This window comes from Lepisma saccharinum, chromosome 2, assembly GCF_977018435.1.
Source record: "Lepisma saccharinum chromosome 2, izLepSacc3.1, whole genome shotgun sequence".
Lineage (NCBI taxonomy): Eukaryota > Metazoa > Arthropoda > Insecta > Zygentoma > Lepismatidae > Lepisma > Lepisma saccharinum.
The window spans coordinates 180597625-180623732 of record NC_139230.1 but is presented as its reverse complement, the minus strand read 5'-3'; the positions used below and the strand labels follow the sequence as shown (position 1 = coordinate 180623732).

Sequence of the window (26108 nt, the reverse complement as noted above, 5' to 3'; positions counted from 1 at the left end):
TTAGCATTTCTGCCCATTCTGTAACTGCCTCATGTAGCTTGTTCTCTGCATCTGCTATTAGTATTATGTCATCTGCATATACTAATGCTTGGCAATGTATCGGTCTCATATTCCAATTACCCACTTTTGTTCTTGCTGTTCTTCTTTAGAACTCCATCCGTAAATACTATAAAGAGTAGCGGGCTCAAACTATCTCCTTGTGTTTCACTCCTTTCTTCAACTTAAATGTGTCTGACATCTTTCCATCCAATCTTACTATTCCTTCTACTCTTTTTATATGTAGATTTTATTACTTGAACGAGTTTTCCTGGAATTTTTCTTTTCTCTAATATTGCCCATATTTCTTCTCTGTGTACAGAGTCAAAAGCAGCTTTTAGATCTAAAAATGCTACGTTCATCTTTTTTCCTTTTTCTAAGTATTTATCACATATTGTTCGGATGGAATATATGTGATCTTGCGTTTGTCTCCCAGAACAAAAAGCAGCCTGTTCTTCTTCCATATCCTTTCCTATCTCGTTCCTTAGCCTTACTTCCAATATTCTTGAGCACACCTTAAGTGCCACAGTGGATAGACATATTACACGATAGTTCTCACAGTTGGTTGAGTCTCCTTTCTTATACAGTGGTATAATAATGTTCTTTTCCCATTCTACTGGTAATTTTTCTTCTCTCCAGATCTTCTGATACAGTTTAGTCATTTCCCCCATATTTTATATATTCTGAAGCTATTTCATCTATTCCTGCTGCTTTTCCATTTCTTACTCTTTTCACTGCTTCATATGCTTCTCCTATTTCAATTTCCTTTACTAGGTCTCTTATCTCATTCTCATCCTCTTCCTTATCCTGCTCTTGTATTCTACTCCTTCCTATTTTTTGGCTATTATGTTTTCCAATGCTCCCGTCTGCTGTTCCTATGCCTTCTTCCTTTTCAAATTTACTTTCGAAGTATTCTTTCCATGTTTTCAACACATTTTCAATATTTGCTTTGTTTCTTACACTTCTTACTCTTCTTCCACCTTTTTCTCTTATTCCTTTTATTATGCACCAAAATCCTTTCTTATTCTCTTTGTATTGTGATTCCACTTCTTCTCCAAATTCTTCCCATGTTTTCCTCTTTGCTTCTCTCACTATTCTTTTAGCTGTGTTTCTTTTTCTAAATAATTTAAGTGGTCTTCATCTCTTCTTGTATTCATATATTTTTTCCATGCTCTTTTCTTCTCCAATACTGCCTTTTTCACCTCTTCATTCCACCATCTGGTTCTTTTCCTTCCTGTATTTACTCTTTTTTGCCACATTTCCTCTATATCTTCATCTTCAAATGTTTCTTGGTTTAGTTGTTCTCCTACTTTATTCTGATATTTTTTGTCCTTTTTCTTCAACTCTTCTGTTGTTATTTTGTAATAGGTCTTTATATTTTCCTTCTTCATCCCTGTGTAATACTGTGTTTCTGCTACCAGCAGCCTGTGGTCGGTTCCAAGTTCTGCTCCTCTTATTACTTTTATGTCTCAGATATGTTGTCTTATTTGTTGTGGGTATAATATATAATCTATGATGCTTTTGGCATTTCTTTCTTTGCCTTCAAATGTTACTTGATGTACTGTTTTATGTTTGTAGAAAGAGTTTCCTATCAGCGTTGCATTCTCTATGCAAAAATCTATGATTCTCTGTCCATTTCAGTTTTTAATAATTTCTCCTCCATAGTTTCCTAGTGTTCCAAATCCACTCAAGTGATCATTTCCCACTCTTCCATTTAAGTCACCCATAATTATAACTTTTCTTCCTCCTCTTTCTGTTTTTTCCAATTTTGATTGTAATTCTGTGTAGAATTCTTCCTTGTGTCTCACATTAACATCTTCGGTTGGTGCATATACTTGAATCAGTGTAATCTTTTCTTCTAAGTCTATGTCTAGAGTTATTATTCTTGAATTTACTGGATCCCAGCTGATTACTGTTCTGTCTATTTCTTCTGTTACTATAATTTTATAGTTTAATTTTTTAAAAAAATATGGGCATGGACAAAATTAATACCCAATATAAGATTTATGTACAAAAGCTATGTACAGTCAAGATCTCGGTTGCATGACTTTTTGGATACCCTGTAGCTACTAATTTGATTTTTTTCCATATGTGAGTTTATGTATGTGTCTACCCAATGGCATAGTGGTAACCCTGTTATCTTGTAATGGATGAGTACCAGGTTTGATCCTCAGTGGAGACATATTGCATAGAGATTTGGATTCCATTTTAAAACTGTATACCCAATCCTGTTTAGACTATCTGAGCATAAAAAAAATGAACCGTTGATGAAAAGATTCTCTCAGGCTATCAACCAGGTGAATTGCCATTGATGTCACAAAAAATGAAGTAAATGTTAATATAAAACTATTATATGTTTGAAGACAATTTTAAAACGTTACCATTCATAGTATGTATACAGAACTACATGCATATATAGACCCCATTTAATACTTAAGATCAGTATGCTACTACAAGGGTGATTTAGATCCCAAAGTTACTTACAATTCTGAGTACTGTTCAAAAATGGCAACACTATAAGAATAAACCTCCCTGATTGCATAAGATAATGATGTCACCTTGTATTCAAAGATTTCCAAGTTCAATCCCCAATAGAGGCACAGTGGTTCAGGTCCCATTTTAAGCTGTAGGTCTAATCCCAAGTAGCATATCTGAGCATAAAGTGGACTTAAACAAACACAATTTTACTGAGAGAAAGCCAGATTTTTTAATGATTTTTTTTTCATTCAAATGATGATATTTATATCATCATACTTTTAGATTCTATTTACAAGATATGTACAAAAGTACTCTAGTTGTGTGTGGGGTCTCCCTGATGGTGTAGTGGTAGCGTCGCCGCCTTGTAATCAAGGGGTCCTGGATTCGATACCCGGTGGAGGCACATAGTGGTTTGGATCCCACTTTAAACTATAGGTCCAGTCCTGATTAGCCTTACTGTGCATAAAATGCACTTAAAACACCAAACTCAACTCAACTCTAGTTTTGTGTGTGTTTACATACTATGTAGATACATTTAATAAGCCTACTGAAATATAAAGTTAACACTTGGGGGGAAAACCATCCATTCAAAAAAGCCTGTATTTTTGCAACTACTGCTTTAATCTAGTTTTGAATTCCATGTTGAAATTGTATTTTCAGTTCAGACATGTCTTTTTACAGTACAGAGATAAGTGATAGCTATGAAAAAAGAAAAATACAGTCAAGTAACGTATTTTTATTAATTTGAAACACTTTGGCAGGAAAAGCTGCAGAAAAAACTGTTTTTTTTTCTTGCCACTTACAACTCTACTATAATTGAAATTTCACTCTTTCTTTGTATTTTCTTCATTTCTTATCTCTGCATATGATGTTTATCTAGATGTAATGTTATTGAGAAAAGAAGTGCTCTTATGCAGTGGAACTCAGTGTTCACATTCAATCTCCATGATCCCAATATAGCATAATGCTATGATTTTTTCCTGAATTTAACATTTGCATGTATTGTAAGTTCTTCCAACTTGGTCCCCTGAAAAATGTAAAATTGAAGTTTCACTGTATTTTGTATACCAAAGATTATGTTTGAAATTTTCTTTACTTTTAGGTCCATGATGTTCGCAAGTTTGCAGTGCAATCAGATCAGTACTACAGTGTGTTGGACATGCTGATCATAGAAGATTCTGTAGTAGCAAATTGTCTCATAGATCAGTTAGGCATAGAGTGTGTATTGCTTATTCCTACAAGTGAAGAAGCTTATGAAATCATGTCTCAGTCCACAAGGTAAGTTGCCAAGGTCTAAATAGTCAATAGTCCATAATAAGCCTATTGACTCTAAATCTTGTACTTTTTCCACTCCTTTACGGTTCACAGTAAACATTGTCTTTATCTTTTTATTCACGGTGAAGAGTATTGTAATTGGATAGAACTTAATATGACATCAAGCTTGAATATTGATAATTACATTAATTGTGCATAGTTCTTTGCCTGTTTATGAGAAAGAATGGCACAATTTTTGAAAAAAAAAAAAAAAATATATAAATAATAAATAAATAATGACTTGATAATCTACTGACGAATTAGCATTTGTTGAGTGAAAGCCTTGTATTTTAGAAACTTTTTTTTTCTGTATTAGTGCCTTCTGTTTCTTTGCATAGGGTTCCAAAGAACTGCTCTCGGGCTGTTACAAAGAATGGAGACCTCTTCTATCCAGACCCGAACTACAGATCATATGCGGGTGGTAGAAACAGAGCTAAATATTTGCAAGTGAGCATGGAGGAAGCCATAAGGTAATTGTTTCAAATATATGGATGAATTTGAATATGTGTGTCTATGTATGTATATGCATTTCAAAGATGGAATATGCCAACCTCCATTGCAGAGTGGTTAGCACAGCATGCTGCAACACCACAGTTCCCAGGTTCAAATGCTGGCATGGGTGTTCTTTGTGAATGCCCCTTCATTGATTTCTTTCACATTATCACTTATCTCATCTTTATGATTAGCCAATAGTTGCAGAAAAGTGAAGTAAAATGAACCAAATCACTCAGTAAAACAAAGATAGAATATGGATGTCTAAGGAATGTCTTGGTAAATTTATTTAAAACTGATAAAAAGCCCATAAAATGCCTGATAACTACGGATGTGAAGTTTTCGTTTTATTTTTCCCTAAATTTTGGGGTTATTTTTTACTGCAATTCACTGTTATTTTTCGCAGTTTAAAGCAAATTTCGGTGTTATTAATTGAAAATCGGTGTTATTTTTACGTGTTTTTACGGTTTCTTCAATGCATAACATTTTCACACTGCTTTAGTTTTGAAAATTAAGGCAAATTTTAGTTTTAATGAAAAAAATAAATCGAAGGCTTACCTTTGTGAGAAATGACCAAATTTCTTGCATTTGGAAAACTATTTCATCTCATCGGTCACTAAATATGAAATGTTTTTTGAATGATATCACCCAAATCTTTGAACACAGTCATATTTCAAACCTTTTACTCTCACAGAATAAAATTTTCAAAAATTGTTTTCTTAAATTCATGTTTTAGTTTACAATAACATTGATGATTTTTCATGCACAAATGGTGCATAGTAAATGATCACAGTATTAACTCACCACATTTCCTATATATATAAAAAAACAACAACTTCTAAATAGAAAGATAGCAGTTTTTTTTTCATTCACTCTAACGGAATGATTGCTTTAACCCTTAGTACGCCGCGCGGTCTGACGAAAGTTAGCCCAGTGTCGCCGAGGCTTTGAGGGCGAAATTTGAATTCGTATACATAGTGGAGAAAAATCGTAATAACTCGGGCATTATGGGACCAATCTACTTCGGATAACTTTTGTTTTTCAGGTAATACATCGGTGCATGCAACCATGTAAAATTTGGATGCCCCAACCGCAGGGGGGTTACGGGCGGGGGCTGCATCCCCGAATTTCAATGAAAAAATCATAAAAATGTGGAGTTTGCCCCCTCTTCTCCAGCTACTTTGGGGAGAAAACCGGAACTTTTGCTTTTTTTTTTTCAAAGAATGGTCCTTCCGCAACAGAATGACACTTGATTCATGTTCGTGGGTGCAATACAATTTGAATAATAAGGCAAAACGTAAAACTCTGTTGTTTCCTCAAAACAGCGAATTTGCATATTATTCATAAAATTGTTATAACTCTGACACTATGGGACCAATCTACTTCGGATAACTTTTGTTTTGCAGGTAGAACATCAGTGCATGCAACCAAGTAAAATTTGGATGCCCCAACCGCAGGGGGCTTATGGGCGGGGGCTGTATCCCCCGAATTTCAATGAAAAAATCATAAAAATGTGGAGTTTGCCCCCTCTTCTCCAGCTACTTTGGGGAGAAAACCCGAACTTTTGCTATTTTTCGTTTGCACTTGCATCTTGTGTAGCTACTGTCAATCAATTTCTTCCCTGTTGACTCAGCTCTTTGTGGAAATATGTCCTTGTGGAAATATGTCCGGAAGGAAACGATTGTGCAACAATTGTGCGTTAGGGAAATCGATGATCTGTTATATGATACGAACTGTTTTTCCTAACAGAGGCTCTGGCTAGCGTCAAGCTTCATTGCATTTCTAACATAGGTAAAGGTAAAGGTAAAAAAGGTAAAGTGCTCGCCTGTGCTTAGCACCACACCATGAAGGTGTATAGGGGGTGTGGGGGTAACGCTCCACACTTTCTTGATCCGGTCGTGAGTGTGGGTGATGTGATCAGCATTACGCCCCTGACCGCCTTTACCCCCCAGGGTTTCCCCCAGGTACCCATGTTATTCGATGCTGGGTGGGCGCCGGGGCCGCTTCTATCGTTAGAAAAGTTCCCAGATTTGAACCGGCCGGGGATCGAACCCAGGACCTTTAGCATGGTAGTTAGACGCGTTACCGACTGAGCCACCGTGGCCAACTTAACATAGAGGCGACAGAAAGCTGACACCACCAAACCTCATCATATCCCCTCTCTCCTTGCCCCTCCCCCACCCCCCCGCATTTACTTCAGCTGGATCACCAGGTCTAAACACAAAGAAGAATGTGTTCCTTATCAGTACTAAATCACAGTGTTGGAAGCTTGGAGGAAAACAGCATCGTAAATACCAAGCATTCATTGTGTCTGTCAACTGAACAGCGAACACGTGAGCCCAAAGCCCAAACACATGACATATTCCGAGAAAGGAAGGGGGGGGGGGATTTGGAATTTTTGTAAACAAGATTGCAGAACCTGTTCCCGACCGAACTGCCAGTGTTTCAACCTCAATATACAAATATAAGTGTGGCAAACCCTCGATAATTGTATCTAAAGCTGTTAGTTGCATATGTGCAACAGCAGCTACAAGGGACATACTTTTTTTGTTGCACATATGCAACGGCGGGGGACTATAGGTTAACAAAGGCTTCATAGTTCGAAGTGTGATGTACACCTTATCTTATTTCCTTCTTTTAAGCTTCTTTAAGCCTTTGACAACAGAAAGTTGCTGGTATGTTACACTCGCTTTACTTTTGTTCTTGGGCCTCCCCGACTCTGTAGTGGTAATGTCACTGGCTTGTAATTAAGTGGTCCCAGGATCGATACCCGGCAGAGGCACCACAGTGGTTCGGATTCAACAAGCTGTAGGTCCAGTCCCAATTAGCCTTTATGTGCATAAAGTGGACGTGAAACAGCCTCTCACTTCCATTGTGCTTAATTGAAGGAATCCATCCGCTCCCATGTTGTTTTGAAATTCAGTGATTACAAAATAATGTAGTTCTATCTGAAGCATAAAGTCTTTCAGAAACAAACTAATGCATTCACTGCCGGCTTTAGGATGCTGCCAAGTACAGCACAGAAGGAAAAGGAAATGAAACACACTACACAAACGATGCAGCTTCATTGATTTTTCACGGACTGAAATTTCCCTAACAATGCCAAAAAATCCCTCTCAGGCCTCAAAATATCGTTTTGTGTACACACATACACCCACACCACTATGCCCCTCCCCACACAACAGGTTTTTCTCCCTGAAAATTTTCCCGTTCCTGCGCGACTTCCCTTCTGAGAAGATCCCCACTGCGAATTCTATTTCAGGACAAGGTCAAAGCACTGGCAGTCATTTCTGCGCCAAACTGTAATACATGAAGCATGACAAACTCTTGAATCGAACTTTCACTAGCTAGACTAGAAAGGGACAAATCTCATAGCGCTTCTGGTAGTTCTTTTTGAACAGAAGAAGTGTTAAGCCCAGTTTATAGTGCATATTTCGTGTCGTTTTTTGTGTTAACCTTTTGGATCCCAAGTGTCTCGAATGAGATACCTAAAAGTAAGCCTCACGGTCCCAAGCGTCTCGATCGAGATACCCTGTGCAAGGTCGTAGTTTTTACGTTATAACTTTTCTATTTTTGGCTAGAATTTCGATTTTTTTTAATATTGTTACTAACACATGTATTTAACAGAAATGTTTCTTGCACCCTTTTTTTTTCTTCATGAAAATGGAGGTGAAAAGGCGGGAAAAGGAACTTCTCTTTTGCGTCTCTTTTCAAGGGAAAACACAAATTTCAAACATTTCAAAGATTTTTTAAAATAATTTTTGGGGGTTTTCTCCCTTCCCCCTCCATATATATGCCAAATTTACATAAATTTTGCATTTTGTGCATTTTGACTTTTTTTTCGGGGCGGGGGCGGGGGGGGGGAAACACCATTTTTTTTTTAAGAAAAGTATTTTTGAGGGGATTTCCCCCCTTTCCCCCTCCATATGTACGCCGAATGTGCATAAATTAAATATCGTCTGAATCTGTGATTCATTCTGCGTACAACGGTATATCTTTCATGTCTCTAGGTCATTTAGTTTCCGAGCTATAGTTATTTCAAGGTACCGCTGCATTTTGAAGCTTGAATCAGTGGCATGCCCACCATTTCTTTTGGGGGTACAACTCAAGTTACATTGGTCATACGACAATGATGCAAATATTTTTCTGTTTCTTACATGACAGCGATAATTTCTATGTGCATTTTGAACTTTTCATATCCTTTTTTTTTGGGGGGGGGGCGAAACCCCATTTTTTTAAAAAGTATTTTCAGGGGATTTCCCCCCTTTCCCCCTCCATATATACGCCGAATGTGCATAAATTATATATCGTCTGAATCTGTGATTCATTCTGCGTGCAACAGTATATAGTTCATATCTACAGGGCATGCACTGCTGCATTTTGAAGCTTGATTCAGGGGGTACAACTCAAGTTACATTGGTCATATGATAATAATGCAAATATTTTTGTGTTCCTTACATGTCAGCGATCATTTCCGTGTGCATGTTGGCACTGTCATGTACTTTTTTTCGGGGTGGCGGGAGTGGGCGAAACCCAATTTTTTTTTAAAAAAAAGTATATTCAGAGGATTTCCCCCCTTTCCCCCGCCATATATACTCCGAATTTGCATAAATTTCATATAGTCTGAATCTCTGGTTTATTCCGCGTACAACGGTATATCACTCATCTCTCTAGGGCAATTAGTCTCCGATCTACACTCATTTAATTGAAACTCTGCATTTTGCTCAAAATCTGCTTGGGCACCTGTGAAAATGACCTTGGGACTCAAAAGGTTAAAGTGCAAATTCTAAAAAAATGGCGTAATTAGAGTTATTTCGCGATTCCGAAACACCAAAAACTTGCCTCCTTAACCTACCCAAATATATTTTAAACACTTTATTTTACTTTCCTAAACTTTTCGGTGTTATCGTTAAAATGAAAACTTCACATCCCTACTGAATGGAGTCACATAAAAATATTTTGGCACTTATAATTCTGTACAGAATTTTATCAGTGTCTCTTGATCTGGAATTCTGCATGAATGATTGAAATGTAGATTTCTTCATAATTATAATAAGGGTTACAGAAATCATTACACTTATGTATATGATATTTTGTTCCCTTATGGTTTGACGTTTTGGTCATGCACACAATGAACTTTCTCTGAAACTTCACAAAAGTGGTGTTAAGACAGAAATGTGTTAAAATTTTAAATGCTTATAACCAAAGTTCGACCCAGCTTGGTGTAATGTTTCGACTTGTAAAGAATTGTCACAATTGAACTTGAAGTTCAAATGAAAACCTGTCAAGGTAATTTAGCCATATTGGTAAGTTGTTTAAACAAGATTGTTAAAACAAACATTTTTACCTTTTCCATATCACTTCCAAAAATTGTGACAAACATAAAATTGAGGGATCTAGTGAGAGAGGGAGCTATGCCACTTTGACAAGAATGGAAATAAATTGAGTTTTCTAAAGCATTGCGTTGAGTCATAATTTGTATAACAAAGGGTATTTTTTTTTCTGAACATATTGTTAGATAAATTATTCAAAAGGAAAAATATGAATTTCAATATAAATACCATTTATTATGAACATGTATGGTATATTGTTGTAGTATACCCATGTGGAAAAATCAATCTAGCACATAAAATACTTTGAACAAGGCTTAAATACTTCTGCCTGAGTGTAAATCATGTTCACAGGGTTATATATGATCTACATAAAGGCAACTTCACATGTCTTCTGGAGGATCTTCACTGTCCATTGTTTCTGTGGATTTTAGTTTTTGGTAAACACCATGAAAAACTGGAGGAATATAAGGCATTATTGCCATGAGATCTTTTAACTTCAGGGCTGATATTAAATCTAGCACCAGTTACTGCAACACAAGCTCTGCCACTCCTATTGCAGACACCATCAGTAAGTGGCATAGCTCCTTCTCTCACTCAAAATGCTGATGAGGACGTATTCAAGAACTCAGAAAACCTGCTGCAGAACAAGCGGGAGCTATGCAACATGGTTGTAGTTCACATGATAGATGGCAGATGGTAGGGGAAGACTGAAAATGGCAAAAAATAAATTTTTCAAGATTTGTGGCAATACCTCCCTCTCTCACTATACCCCTCAATTGCTTATAATAATTGCAAATATACATTGTATTGTTTAAATTTACCTATTATTTATTTACACCATCTTGTGTACACATCAGAAGAACCAATAGCCAATCTTTTTCTAATTTGTGTATGTATATTACAAAATACATCCTCACAGTCTGGTGCCTAGTTCATCTGAACTTCATTAATTTTAAGAGATTGTTACATTGACTTAACACTAGTGATGGGCACCATCGACTAATTAGTCATTAGTCGAAACAAAATATTGACTAATTAGTCGAAAAAATTAGTCTACTACTTTTTCGACTAGTCGAATTAGTCGTATGACTAATATTAGTCCAAGTAGTTGAATTAGTCGTTCAACTAATTTTAGTCGAATTAGTTGGCAAGAACTAATATTAGTTGAATTAGTCAAAGTTGGTCACAGTGAATAGAACCCGTGACCCTTTGATTACAAGGTGATGGTGTAACGCATGAGGGCCATCCTGGTAGCTGACACGTTGAGTTGAGGACTCAACTTCCAAAGGTTCTGACTTCAAATCTTGGAGCAGACCTGAAAATGTGGAACGAAGAGAAAATACGAAATGTTGTTGGAGTATCAGATGTGACCGCTAACATGCAATCTAGTATCGCAGCTAGACATACAATTAATTATAGAATAACTATGTTATGGTCTACAGTAACGGATTAAATTCAACTCACCAGTAGACACCCCTGACCCAACAGTCAGCAAGACAGTCGCAGCCGGCTTCTTTGGCAGAGTGGATAGCCCCTTGCGCTACGATGCAAGGGGTCCCAGGTTCGCGTCCTGGCCTGGATGTTTGGGAGTGTCCATTCATTAATTTCATCATGTCATCACTCAACCCCATCTTTGCCAATTAGCCAAAAGTGGCACAAGAAGCGAAGTAATAGAAATCAAAATACAAAAAGGAACACAGTCGCTAAAACACATCATACAGCTTGGGGCTTATTGTTTACAGTCAATTATTAGAATTATTCTAATAGTACTGTATTTTGTAAATTACTGTTCTCAAATTTCCTTTAATTACTGTAATCAAAATGGGGACAATTTGAACACCTTTTGCCCCCCCCCCCCCCCCCTACCAATGTATTTCACCAATTAACGCCACTCTCTGTCCTGTCTGTTTAAACTCAGGAGAGATGGTCATCAATCTCTCACTAGTAAGGTGAAATAAAATACTAATAATAAATACGTAAATATTTTAATATCATATTTAGTTGAATCATTCAATCATAAAAGCAAATCACTTTCTTCAAGAATTGACTTTTCTGTACCAGCGCTGCTAAATTTTCACTTTCCATCTACTGATTTATATGAGGGGTGGCCAGAAAGTAATTTCCAATTAGTAGGGACATTGATTTTTCGCAAATGCCAAAACCATGAAAAATGGTAATTGCTGTGAAGTTATGTTTAGTAATGTGCAGTGATGTCTGGACACATTTTTCACCCGTTCGAAATATCAAAATAATGCGAATTTGGCATAAAATGAGAATTGTTGGCGTTTTTAGCGATTTTTTTGAAAGAAATGTCCTAAAAGAATGAAAAATTCCATGAAATCCAACATTCTTGTCTTTTCTAGTTCATGTTTGTGTACATAGAACATGCAAGTTTTCCAACATTTTACTCAAGAGTAAACTATAGAATAATTCCGACAGCCCCATTAAATCATGTATTTCCCATGATTTTTTCAACTTCCCATCAAAACCATTTGCATCACAGAGCGAAGTGGCAGGGTTCTAACAGGAGATCGAGTGTGTATCTACCGTCAAACGGGAGCCACATCTTCAGTATTTGTCATGCAAGATGTGTTTTGAATTAGACCAAGCTAAGTGTGCACCATCGGCATTTGTTGAGCAAGAAATAATGGAGCTCAGTGATTAGGGTGTCTGACTACCATGCGAGAGACCAGGGGCAATCCCCTGCGGGGGAGAACCGGGATCTTTTCCACCTATTCAAACTGCTCTGGTGACCACCCAGCATCATATCAAGCGGGTAACTGGAGGAAATTTGTGGGATAAAGATTGATTGATTTAAATTTTTTGGGTGCGTCGCCACTTATTGTCATTATGCACCCCTCAGTATGTACAGGGAAAATTCCATTATCTAAAACTCATACCTTAAAATTAAAGAGAGGGTATGGAAAATAACTTTCCCAAAATAAGTTTCAAGATATCAATCTCTCACGAAGAGGCATAGGCCACGTGACTTACAATTTGAAACAGTAGTTTAAAAACACCATGAAGGTATAATTTCAGATATTTGCCAGAAAATGTGCTAAAATGAAAATGTGAATTTTGGGAAAAATAACACTGAATAGTAAAAAATAACACGGAATAGTAAAAAAAACAAAAAATACACCAATTTCAAACAAAAATAACAAAAATTAATGTTTTACCGATTTGGCATAATTAAAGCAAGAATATCAGTTGTAATTTATTGCATTAGTAACAGTGAGTCCTAACCTAATTTTGGGCATAATCACCACCGTTGTTCTGGCATTTGTTGTAGCATGGCACTATATTTTGTATACACTTGGCATATGTGTCCGACAGCAAGGACTGGAACTATCTCTACCGCAGTGTAGCTTTCAAATCCTTGCCCTGCCAGAAACCTCTTCAGATAGACAAAGAGATGAAAGTCTTTACGTGCTAGGCCAGGGCTGTACAGGGAGTGGTCAAAGATCTCTCACCTAAAGTGATGCAAAGGGGCCCTCGTGTACTCAGCTGTATGGGCTTTTGCACAATCGATTGGCCTTCTGTGAATTGTCTACACCATCGTCTGACCATACTATCAATCACGACGTCCGGTCTCCACACCCCACATGATTGCTGGTGGCTTTGTGCCAAATTCTGAGCATGCAAAGATCTGATTACTACACGTAGGCTAGATCACAGTATGTGGGAGACTGTATGAGAGCTGCAATCTTTAACCTAGAACTGTCCTAAAACGGCTGCATTGCAACTGTACCAGATTACAGCTACATGCCTCTTCTTCCTGCCTGCATGTGTGTGTGTTGCTCTCCGACCACTAGTGCTGTGTATAGGCACCATTGGAGATTTTTTCAGGATGCTCCTCATATATGAACTTTCAGAAGCTGTTATTAACAGCTGTTTTAATGTGTGTTTAGCTAAATCAGGTACCTATACAATGGAATTCTATAAATTCCTTTCATTAAATTTCTAATGCCCACATAGCCTTTTCGTCAGCAATAATGGTATAACTGCATGTTGTCAGTTTCACAGTACTTCGGTTGGATATACTGTACTGAAGCAGAAATCCCATTGATAATGTTAGGAAATATGACACTTACTTTTATACAATTCAATTGTTTCACTTATATGCATATACATATATGCATATATATATATATATGTGTGTGTGTGTTGCTCTCCGACCACTAGTGCTGTGTATAGGCACCATTGGAGATTTTTTCAGGATGCTCCTCATATATGAACTTTCAGAAGCTCTTATTAACAGCTGTTTTAATGTGTGTTTAGCTAAATCAGGTACCTATACAATGGAATTCTATAAATTCCTTTCATTAAATTTCTAATGCCTACATAGCCTTTTCGTCAGCAATAATGGTATAACTGCATGTTGTCAGTTTCACAGTACTTCGGTTGGAATGTTAGGAAATATGACACTTACTTTTGTACAATTCAATTGTTTCACTTATATGCAAGAGTTAAGTTGTTTGTTTTACAGAGAAGAGAGAAGTAGCTTTATGCATCGAAAAATGAGTCCGCATTCATGGTTCTTGCAAGCAGTGGGTTCCAAACCTCAGTGGAAATATCAACATATAGTAATACCGAGAATGTATAAGGAGACTGATAAATTACAAATTGTATTTCTTAATCAATCACTCTTCACTCTTATCTCATTTAATCATAACTTTAAAAATAATCAAGTATGTTATTTTAAACTTACTGTGTATGATAAAATTCCATAATCCTTCCCTAGCTTGTGAATTGTAATAATTTTCCAAATTCACTATTTTGCTGTTTGAATTCAAATTGTAGAGAATAGGGAAATTAAGTCAGTTTCATAGAAGATAATATTGGTACTTAACAAATCCATACCTGGATCTGTATGAGTTTATTATTTCCATTTGCAAGAACATCGATTTTCTAGACTACCATAATTACTGATTTTGGTTCCATTCGCTTCGGAATACACAACAGAAAAGTGCTACACTTCAATTAGTGTATTATTCTTTGTAACGTACAGGGCCTGTTAATATGACAGTACTGTACAAGCCTACTGCCTTACGACGAATTGTGTATACGGGGTGCAATCATTTATTCAGGGACTGGTCATTGCACATTTAATCATATATTAATATTTTTTTTGTAAATAAAGAAATGGGATTGTCCCCTGGTCAACCCCATTTCTTTTCAGGGGGAGGTGGCATGTCACGAGCCAGAAATAAAATGCTGTGTAATCAGAAATGCCAGCAGTCCCCAGGTGAGGAGAGGTTGCCAAGGGAGTCTTGATCGAGGAAGCAAAGTGTGAAGGGTGTTGCGATGTTTGGGCAAACCCACTGAGGACACCTTCGATGGACCGATACAGTGCCAGGTCATGACTCAGCTGAGGAACCACGAAGGAAAGTAGGTACAGTGGTGACACTTTGGGTTTTATCATTGTCAGTGTTCAGATATCTTGCTGGCTCATGCATTATCTCCCCCACCCCCCTCGCTTGTGCGATTCTATTAAATATTGGTAAAGGGCAATGAGCGTAATTTATTCCACTCTTCGTACACACATCCTCTTGCAGCCAAGCAGTTTAAGCCGGCTAACGGCCTAAACGTAACACATGTCCCATGGCTTTCCGACAGTCCTTAGTTGGAAGTTCTGGAAAAATTTCCTCATCAGATGCACTTTGTTCCAACAATTTTTCCTTTGCACAGAAAGAAAATTGTTAAACGAGAATAGATTTCTGCATATTATTCCTTGCGGCATAAGTGGATGATCATGGGGTTTTCCCCATTGTGTCATGTAATAGCATCAGGAGCCAGCGTGGATACACAGGAGGTGGTCAGAAGTGCATTTGAGTCCACCATGAAAATCATGCATGTTAGAAGCTTGTATGAGAAACAAATCATGGATGTTGCTCCAGCTATTTCAACAATATTTCCCGGTAAAAGGGTAAACAACATTTTATGAAATGTTTGAGATACAGGTAGTGAACCATCCATGTTATCATTAACATTGCATCACTCTACAGGGTAGTTACTTTGGTGCTTGTCACAGAGTTTGCTAACTTTTCAGCCACCCTGTACTTAAATGCTAATCCAGTGTATGGGAATAATTCTGAAATCCACCTTCACATCATGAGTTCCAACTGACTGAAAGTTACCTGTTTATATGAGGATTGAAAGCTGCTTCTACAGATACACTACACAAATATTCAACAATTACAGATTGCTTTTTCATCCACTTGCTTCTCTATGTTCTCCTTAAAGATTTGCATAACCACTTTTTGTAGATGCAAAATAATCTAACACAGTTATATTTAGGGTTTTTTATTTTATTTTATTTTATCTGTGCGGTTTCATCCTGGTTTCCCAGAACTTTTTCAAGCTACACCAAGATATTCATACAACAACACAACCTCACATGGCTAGTCACCCTACACATCTGGGAAACCAGGACGAAACGTCGCAGTTAAAAAAAAATGTAAACCACTAAAAGCAACTGTTAGATTATTTTGCATCTACTTGCTTGAGTATGAAAAATGTTATATGTTTAGTGAAAGTGACATGCTTTTTTTTGTTATTTCTAGGAATGCAGAAGAACAGATGGCTGAAGTAGAGAGGAAATATCATTCAACAAGAGAACAGTTGCATAGTGTTCAAAGAGATTTTGATACAAATAAAAAAGAACTGGACACTCAGCATATTCAATGCTCCACCCTGAGAAGACGTCTAATGGCAATTAAATATGAAGTGCAGCATCTAGAAACTGAAGAACCAGAACCTGCAAGCATTGCATCTCTTGTAAGTACTAAAATATTTCAACATCATGTTTCAAGGAATGAGAATTGCAATATCAAATGTACTAGAATAAAGTAGTACATCTCTGTAAGACTTATTTTAACCAAGGTAACATAACTTTGGTTAAATCTGTTCTATGGATAAATAAGTATTTTATTCCAGCTTACCCAGTTTTTATTACTATCCCTGGAAATGATTTAGTTTATTTGTTCTTGTAGGCTACCCTAAAGGTAAATTGATTCCACTTGGAAACAAGGGTTTTACAAATAGTTCTACAAGTTCTCACAAGGACAAGTTACAAACCTCCACCATCTCTGTTCATTAGTAGTAAAGATATTAAAACACTGCACAGTGTGTGTGTTCAGGGTAACAATTCCCTGAAGAACCGTAGCCTCCTTTATAATCATAGTCCATTCATTATTCTGTGCATTTTGCCCTATCATTGCTTTGAGATCCTCTTAGCCATCTCTGCAGTCTTCCCACTCTCTTCTTTCTGTGGGTTCTGTACCATATGTGCCACTCTTCCTTCTTTCACCTATTTTTTCTTGTCTTTATTTCTATCATTAGTTTCACAGGGTAGCTACCCACCGGGAATTCTGTGCGAATTATTGGCTCCGGGAATGCATGAATTCTGCTTGAATTTTGCTTCGGAGATGTGAAAAATTGCAACTTTTCTTAATCCAAATCCTATTTAATTTATACATATTTATAAATGCCCTGAGGCTAGTTTTTATTGTTATCCAGGAAGAAAAACTAAACAGAATTCTCTCAACCCATTTACTTTGTTAGTGTCTTTTGTAGAACAATGTCAGACAAACGGAAGATAAGGTATCTTGAAGATGATTTGGTAAATTGTAGTCTGAAATTCTTATACAATTAACAATTTTTCGTAGATTAGAAGAGAAACTGTAACATTTTTGATTTATGTTTGTAGATGTATTTCGAGTCTTAGTATGTGAAGTGGCAATGTAAACTCCGCACTTTAAACTAAATATTTTAAATATATATCCCATTTAATTTAATTAATTAGAATTTTTTGATACATTGGAATCACACACCCTTTATATTCTTAATATATTTGTGTGTGGATGGTGAGAGGTGATAATAGGTAAGTTGAAATAGAGAAAACTTGTGCTTGTAGCCTTGAATTTTTTGAAAATTCACCTTGAAAACCGGGAATTATACTTGAATTTTATCATGCTCCTAGAGTAACCACCCTGTACAGCATAGCATTTACTTTTAAGACTTGATATTCAGGGACACTTTCACATGGAATGCTCCATATATATCAGGGTTGTTGAAGGTCCAGGAACCTTTTTTCCGAATAAGTTTAAATACGGTATAAGTTCCGTATTGAAATGAAACAATACCAGGGTGGCTACTCATCGGGAATTCCTTGAACTCCAGGAATTATGCATGAATTATTGGCTCCGGGAATTATGCATGAATTTTTCTCCGTTGACGTGAAAAATTGCAACCTTTTATTAATCTGTGGCAATATAGCATGACGAAGTGGTTGCTTCTTTTATGCAGTGCATGTTCATTGGCTAGCTAGTAACTAGTGTTGCCAACTGTAATAATGATGCATTATTTCTGTCACGGAAGGGGAAAGGCAGGTAAAGTGACGGTGAGTTTTGTTGGATTGGAAGCACCATATTTTTATTTTATACTAAGTATTTGACCGGTTTGACCTTGTGTGCGAGTGCTCCTGAACTGTAGACAATTTACCGAACCCATAGCTGTGTTCAATGTTATCTACTGGCTATAATCAGGGATAGGATTTATAGGTAAATACATACTTTTAGTTTGACGAAATATTGCTGAAATTTTGTGATATCTTTGCGAATAGTAATGTTTGTAGTGATTTAAGGTACATTTTATTGTCAATATTTTTCCATATTTCTAACTTTAATAAATACTTACTTTTACATATTTAAGGAAAATATACTTAATTTTACATATTTCAACAGGTTTAATTCACAAATTGTTCATATTTCATAATATTGGAATTGTTCAAAATAAATAAATTATGTGGCTCCAACAGCATTTCAACTCTTGGCTCCGGCACGTGTTCTTGTAGAAATGGCATAGAGGAGGCTGTCATTTTTGCTGCTTAATGTGATGCATATTGTTTTCTGTGTTAAAATTGCCATGCTTTGATGGGTGACCAAGTTCATAGCAGGGCCGGCAGAAGGGGAGGGCGAACCGTGCCACCCCCCCCCCCCTAGAGCGGCAAATTTTCAGGGCGGCAAAATTTGAAGAGAAGAAAAAAATAAGCCTATTGAAAACTGGTCGAGCGAGATAATCTTTTGCGCTTAATAGTATTGAAATAGCATATGAAGTCTCATTATTTATTTTATATTTTGATCTTTTACTTTGGAATATATTGATTTTCAATTTCCCGTTCCTGTGTAATGACGGGGAGGGGTCCGAAATGGAGCGGCATCTGCCGCCACCGCCCAGGGAGGCAAAATGACTAGTGCCAGCCCTGGTTCATAGCAAAAGGAAAAGCCACGCAGCTTATTGTCTAGTGGCAGTATATGTTGTTATTGTTGTGGAAGCCGGCATCGTTTGTAAATGTACAACAAAGGCAACCGACTGTCACCGATCACAGAGAGGAAATAATAATACTGCTTGAGGAGGAGTGTTGTGGTCCAATTGTCGCAGTTTAACATGTTGGCATGTTATTATCTGCCGTTGCAGTTCCGTACCAGTGTATACGGGTTTTGGGAGTGAACAGTTAGAACTCCACCAGTGCAATAATTAGGGGCATGCATATTTCGTTTTTGACGAAAAAACTAAATTTAAAAAAACACATTGTAGTGTTAATTTTTCATGTTTTTGAAAGGTTTGAGATGCATTTTGTGACCATGTTTTGTCACGAAATAATGCGATATGAACTGCAAAAAGCGAAATTAACTCTTAAACACGAAATTTAGGATTTATTCACCGACGCGACACCTTCTGAGGTCTGAATTATCCTGAGAGTTATGCAATTCCCGGAAAATTGATTAATTCTGCTGTTAATATTGGAGAAGCAAAAATGGACTCCTTTACACAGAAATAAACTTAATACTCTGATAACTACATAAATGGGCTATTAGAAGTGAAATGTTAATTCTGTGGAATAAGTGTAGTTTTTAAATCAAATTTAGGATTATATTCACAACTTTAAAACAAAAATGTCTTTTTATGTACCACTTTTCATCCAATTTTTCACCGCTATAACACCGATATTTTATTTTATTTACCGCTTTTGAACCTGAAATTGACTCAGTTTTTGTACCGAAATATTTATTTTTTATTTACCAAAAATATGTGCCTCTAGCAATAATGCAATGGAAAAGAATATATTTTTTTAAATTTTGTTTGAAGTCACTCAAATAAGGAATCGTATGAAGAAGTCTTCTTTGCCACATTTTTGGTAATTTTACGTATGTGTTAGTTCATATTTTGCGAAATTTTAGTCCATACGTATGTAGGTACATACAAAGCCACTTGTTAGTACATATTAATCCTAGTCCTGGTATAATGCATGACGTTTAAAACTCAACGTTAGATAGACCTGAATTCTCTAATTGTCTTGTTGTACGTAACAGCTGTGCATCGGCACACTGCAGTGATTTTTCTATCTGCTCCATTAGCAACACTGCTTCTTGAGTTGTGTCGCGCATCACATGGCAGAAATATCTGTGCTGGACTCTACCCTTGATTTTTTGGAAAGTTCGCCTTGAAAACCAGGAATTATACTTGAATTTTATCATGGCCCTAGAGTGGCTTGCATGCCTCATATATTTCTTGATTTGTTATTCTCCATATCTCTTTGCACACTGCTCCATAATTCTTTCTAAGTATTTTCTTCCCCATTGTGTCAGTATTCCTTCATTTCCACTTTTAAGTGGTCACGTTTCAGCCTCATTTGGAACTCCCAAGTCTTTCTAATTGATTATTCACACTTAGCACCTCCATTTCTAGTCCTGTAAAGTCTTTTATTTCTGGTAAGCATGGGACAGATTAATTGGTATTCCTATTGTTATCCACCAATGCATATCAGTATATCAGGTTTGATCTGATATTTCTGTAAATAGCCTATATTTTAATGTAGTGTTAATTTCAACAGCTGATTAAAACTTTGGTGAAACTGATATTCAAACTGTACTCAAAACTCCCAAGAGCGGGGGAATTTCAGCAAAGTCTAGAAGACATAGTCCAGTCAAATTCTCTCCTCACCTCCTAGTTGGGGCCCCCTGGGATCTTTTAAGATGCACAAGAAGGGGGGAGGGAGTGTGGTGTGCAAACAGTAACAGGAAACCACTGCACTTTTTTTTCCCTAGAAAATATGTAACTGCCGTGATGATTCTTTCCAGGGTAAAAGATTCAAGACTTAAACTATCCCTCATTCATATGGACCTGTTATGACACAAGTCAACAATGATAAGAAAAGTCCACAAAAGAAGAGTAGTGTAAAGATTGGTACATGAATGTCAAGACACTCGTGCAGATGGGGAAGTTGGAAATCTATAAATAAAGTAGATATTATGGGACTATCAGCAGATAGGTGGGGACAAAGTGATGAATTGGTATGGGAAGAATTCAAAATATTTATTGTGGAGGAGAAAGTGTGAAGGCATTCTTTGTGGACCACATGTGAATGAAAAATGGCATCAGTGCATTATCTGAACAATGTGATTAGAGCAGTGAGACAGCAAGGAAAGAAAAGGAATCAGTGGTGTTTGTTCAAGTTTACATGCCACAAAGTGAATGAATAGAAATGGAGAACTATGAATAGATTGAAGAAATAATGGAAACAAGGGAACATCATGCATCATTGTCATGGATGACTGGAATGTTGTAGTAGGAGAAGGCCAGGATGAAAATACATCAGAAAAGTATGAATTAGGAGAGAGAGATGCGAGAGGTGATCTCTTAGTGAATTTCTGTAAAAGGAACACACTAATTGTTTTGAAATACATTATTCCAACATCATAAAAGAATACTTCATGTTTTGGAGAATGAAAGATGTGGCAGTTTAATGTACCTCTGTACACCATGCAAAAATTTCACCTTGCTTACTGGAGGTAGTAATGGGGACAGACTGGCTCTCCCTCACCCCTCCTCTTTTGTCACTAATAATCTGGCTTGGGATTATGGCTTCCACTAAAGTGGAAATCATGAAACTTAAGACCTTCTGTAAACAAATGCTTGTGTATCCTAACAGTGTTGCCAACTTGTGACAATAAAATAATCCATGTAGCCTACAAGGTGCAAATATGTTATATTTGTCAAAGGACGTGGTATAGCAATGTTTGACTTAAGGAAGCCCTATCACTTATTGGAAGTTAATACGTAGCTAAAAAGAACACATAAATATACATCTTGGCTGTTTGGTGGCGGAGCGCAAGGAGTGGTCGACTTCTGGACTCACCACCATCAAAGTTCCTGGGTTAGCATCTCGGCATGTATGTTATTTGTGAAGGGTCTTTCAATTTCATCTAATCATCATTCATCCTCATTGTCATGATCAGCCAAAAGTGGAAGAAAGCGACATTAGTACTGAATGTATAACTTATCCCCTACCTGGTGTGACAGTTCAGTACCAAAGGATTATTTTTCTGTAGTCTTATGTTAGGAACAACCTTTGCTAGGGAATGCGATAACATATTGAGGTAAATGACGTTTTAAAACAGGGGTTTATTGATTAAATTCATTTGGGGTTTCGAAGTGTTATAATTAATTATTACTATTATAGAATGGAAGTAAGCTGATAGATTTAATTTTATTAATTAAGTTCTTGAATCATGTTCATCCATGTTCATCGTGTCTGTAACTAATGACATAATGTGTGTGTCACAATGTGGTGGATCTACACCTCAATGTCACACATTCCAACTTGCTTCAGAGTCAGAGTTTTCTTCAACATCTCAAGTTATGCCATCCCAAAACACACTTTTATGCCCTTTTCACCTCATTCGAAAATTCTGGGTTAAGCAGCAAAAACCCCGAAAGAGACTAAAATGGCAACTCAATGAAACATTGTTTCTGCTAAAAAAATGTGGGGGAAGGAGACGGTAGGAGGCAGTCAAGTCACATTTTATTACACCCTACATATAAAATAAAATGTACAGGGTGGCTCAAAAAGTCACTTAACACCCCCAGTACAAGGCCACTGCAGTGCGCAACATGGAAATGGTAATGACCAATCGTTATCAGGCCAAGGGGGAACCACATTGATGCCACCCACGTGGTCGGCGGCCATCTTAATGTCCATCATCTTGAATTCAACTTCAGAATTTTAAATGGGAAGGGGTTGATATGATATATCAAATCGGGCTAGAATTTCACGAGAAATGCAATGGTGAAGGTTTTTTCAACATATCTTTAACCAGTTAAAAGTTATGACTGAATTTTTGTACCAATTTGCTCCTTTACGAGGTGTTAGAAAAATGCCTTAAAATTTGTTTGCATCGGTAATGCATCGAGATCAAAGTGATGTCTAGGGAGAGAAGTTCGCATGCCATTGCACACGATTTTAATCGGATACATCTACAAAGAGCTGTGCATTATGAATGATTGTCGCGAACTAACTTTGGACAGAAACTGCTTCACAACGTTCCCATAGTGTTCTGGTGTTCCTTCCTATTGAAAAAAAACTCTGTAAAAAGTACCTTCTTCCATAAGCAAGGATTAAAAAACCTATTTATTTAACAAATCCAAGTAGCCCTAAGTATTTAAGGTTCTGTTGATGGAAAATTGACTAACCAATCGTGTTCCACACAGCATGCCACACCATTAAATTACCAGCACTAACCATTCAGCTTTGATCTGTCGAAAATGGGTTATCAGATAAAAAGCATTGAATATTCTGTTTATGAACTTCCTTATGAACATAAACATTAGCCTTGTCACTGTGAAGGACTTTTCATTTAATGGAAGCATCACACTGTAATTGTTTCGACAACCATTCATAATGTGCAGCTCTTTGTGGATGTATCCGATTAAAATCTTGTGCAATGGCATGCGAACTTCTCTCCCAAGACATCACTTTGATCTCCATGCATTACCGATGCGCTAAACAAATTTTAAGGCATTTTTCTAACACCTCGTAAAGGAGCAAATGGGTACAAGAATTCAGTCATAACTTTTTACTGGTTAAAGATACGTCGAAAAACCTTCACCATTGCATTTCTCATGAAATTCTAGCCTGATTTGATATATCATAGCACCCCCTTCCCATTTAAAATTCTGAAGTTGAATTCAAAATGGCGGACATCAAGATGGCTGCTGACCACGCGGGAGGTGTCAATGTGGTTCCCCCTTGCCCTGCCAACGATTGGTCATCACCATTTCCACGTTGCGCTGCAGTGGCCTTGTACCGAGGGTGTTAAGTGACTTTTTGAGCCACCCTGTATATTTGCAGGTGATTTTTTGAAAGCAATTTATCATGTTTTTCTTCTCTCTTGAGCAGAAGCGTTCATTTTAAATCAACCTCCACCCCCTCCCCTCTTTCACAACTTGCCCTCATCCTCACAGCCTGCTCTCACCCCCACAAGTCTTTCAGAGTGTGAGGGTGTTGGCGAAGTTTGCACTAATGAGGGTTGCAAGCACTGGTGACTCTGCTATGGATTATAGGTCAGCCCCTCTGTGTCCTTTCACCCCACAGTACTCTCACTGACAACGTGAAATCAAACTATCATGTGCCGACATTTGCCACACCACTTCAGTTTTAGCACCGACTTAGTGCAAAGGTATTGGGGTTGGCAACAACCTAATAGCGGATTTCTTCTGCCACATACAGTTCATTTTATAAAAGCTTGCTAATGCAAGAAAAATGTGTAAATTATTCTGCAATTTGCAATTTAAAATAGCTTTTCATTAAAGGTTTCTGTTTATAATAATAATAACATGTGATGATTGTGTAAATGACAACCGATCATGTGAGCAGGAAGAAAGTAGTGCCAGTTTTGAAGATTGTGACTTTCATGTGTGCTGGAAGGTCCCTGTGCTCACAGAGTTTCTTTTGAAAACATCCGCAAGGACAGCCACAGTGAAGAAGGTGAAGTTGGTGTCCAAGTGCAGTGGTGTGTCAGCTTCTTGTGCTTTTGGTGTGGTGAAAGAAAGGAAAACAACTGGCAAAGTTGCGACTCCCGTGAAGAAACACAACATTGTTGCTCGTGTAAACAAGTACACCAATTTTGAAATAAGCACAATACGGTGCAAAGTGAATTCTTATTTTTTTTCCAATTTCAATTTTAGCTCATCCACGTTAAGTCACCTCTAGTTGGACATTGGGTTTGTTTTGTGGAAGCAAAGTCGACAGAAAGCACTCATTGACAGGGGCAATATTGTTGTTTGGCGCCAAAAATACCTCCGGTCTGTAAGGGAACTGCGCAAGCAAGGTAAGAACATTTATTACTGTGCGCAAGGCACTGTCACCTCCAAGAAGAATGATTTTCTCGAACGCCTGTCAACTGGACTAAATCAGCCATCAGGAAAAGGCAAGAGACTTATCATTGTTCATATTGGAAGTGGTACTGGGTTCGTGGATGGTGCACAGCTAATTTTTGTGTCCAAGGCAACAGGTGACTACCATGAAGAAATGAACGGTGACATTTTTGAAGAGTGTTTTTCATCTGTTGTTCCAAAACATGACCCAAACAGTGTTCTTTTGCTGGATAATGCTCCCTATCACAGTGTGAAAAAAGTTCCCAACCACTGCTTGAAAGAAGGGTGATATATTAGGTTGGCTGAGTGAAAAGGGCGTTGTACTTCCAGCTGATGTCCTCAAGGCGAAACTTGTGCATCACGTTTTTTGCTTATGAAGCTAACCTGTGACAAATAAATTGTTGATGAAATGGCGAGGAGAGCCAGGCACACCTTGTTGCTTCTACCGCCTTACCACTGCAAATTGAATCCCATTGAAATTACAGTATATGGGCTCAGGTCAAAGGGTATGTTGCATTCAACAACAAGACATCCAAGTTGGACGAGGTCGAGAGACTGACAGAGATTGTTATGCCTCAGACTTCGGCATGTAACTGGACCGATGCAGTGCATCATGTGATTGAAATAGAAGAGCGGAATTTGTGGGAAGTGGACAACCTGACAGATGATTTAAATTTAGAAAGATTCATTATCCAAATTAATAACTGGGAGAGTGAATCAGAAGATAGTTGTGATGAAGATCTGACAGGCATCGAACCTCTCCCATTGGATTAAAGTAAGTAAATATTTTTCCCTTGCATAAATAAGGTGCTTGTTTTTGTCGCCCTTTTTTTCCAATGAGCAAGAAAGAGAAATGAATGATGGGGCTGAGCTGATACCAATGTATTGGTATCGGTAAGTATCGGTTAGATTGTTTTTCGATACCACCCGATACCAAAGATTTTGAGTGGCTAGAGCGGCCAAGAGAAACAACTCATTTGTCAAGATTTGTCCTTGTCAAAGGTTCGTTCACCCTTCCGTTAGGCTCCTGCACAGGAATTCGATGTACATTTCTGAAAATTGGGTCCCCCCCATGGTGCAGTGGTAGCATCATTGCCTTGTAATCAAGGGGTCCCGGGTTCGATACCCGGTGGAGGCACAAGTGGTTCAGATCCCACTTTAAACTGTAGGTCCAGTCCCGATTAGCCTTACTGTGCATAAAGTGGACTTAAAACACCAACTCAAACCAAATCAAAA

At 37.5% G+C, this 26108-nt stretch overlaps 1 protein-coding gene across 3 annotated transcripts in view; it reads left to right on the top strand.

The window, feature by feature from the left end:
• LOC145984214 (structural maintenance of chromosomes protein 6-like) overlaps window positions 1-26108 on the top strand; it is a 231437-nt gene that overhangs the window by 126701 nt on the left and 78628 nt on the right. For all 3 annotated transcript variants that reach the window (XM_083117767.1, XM_083117766.1, XM_083117765.1), the window contains exons 12-14: window positions 3617-3792; window positions 4167-4298; window positions 16220-16433. In XM_083117767.1, coding sequence (XP_082973893.1) covers window positions 3617-3792; window positions 4167-4298; window positions 16220-16433 — 522 coding nt within the window. The remainder of the gene's footprint in view (window positions 1-3616; window positions 3793-4166; window positions 4299-16219; window positions 16434-26108) is intronic.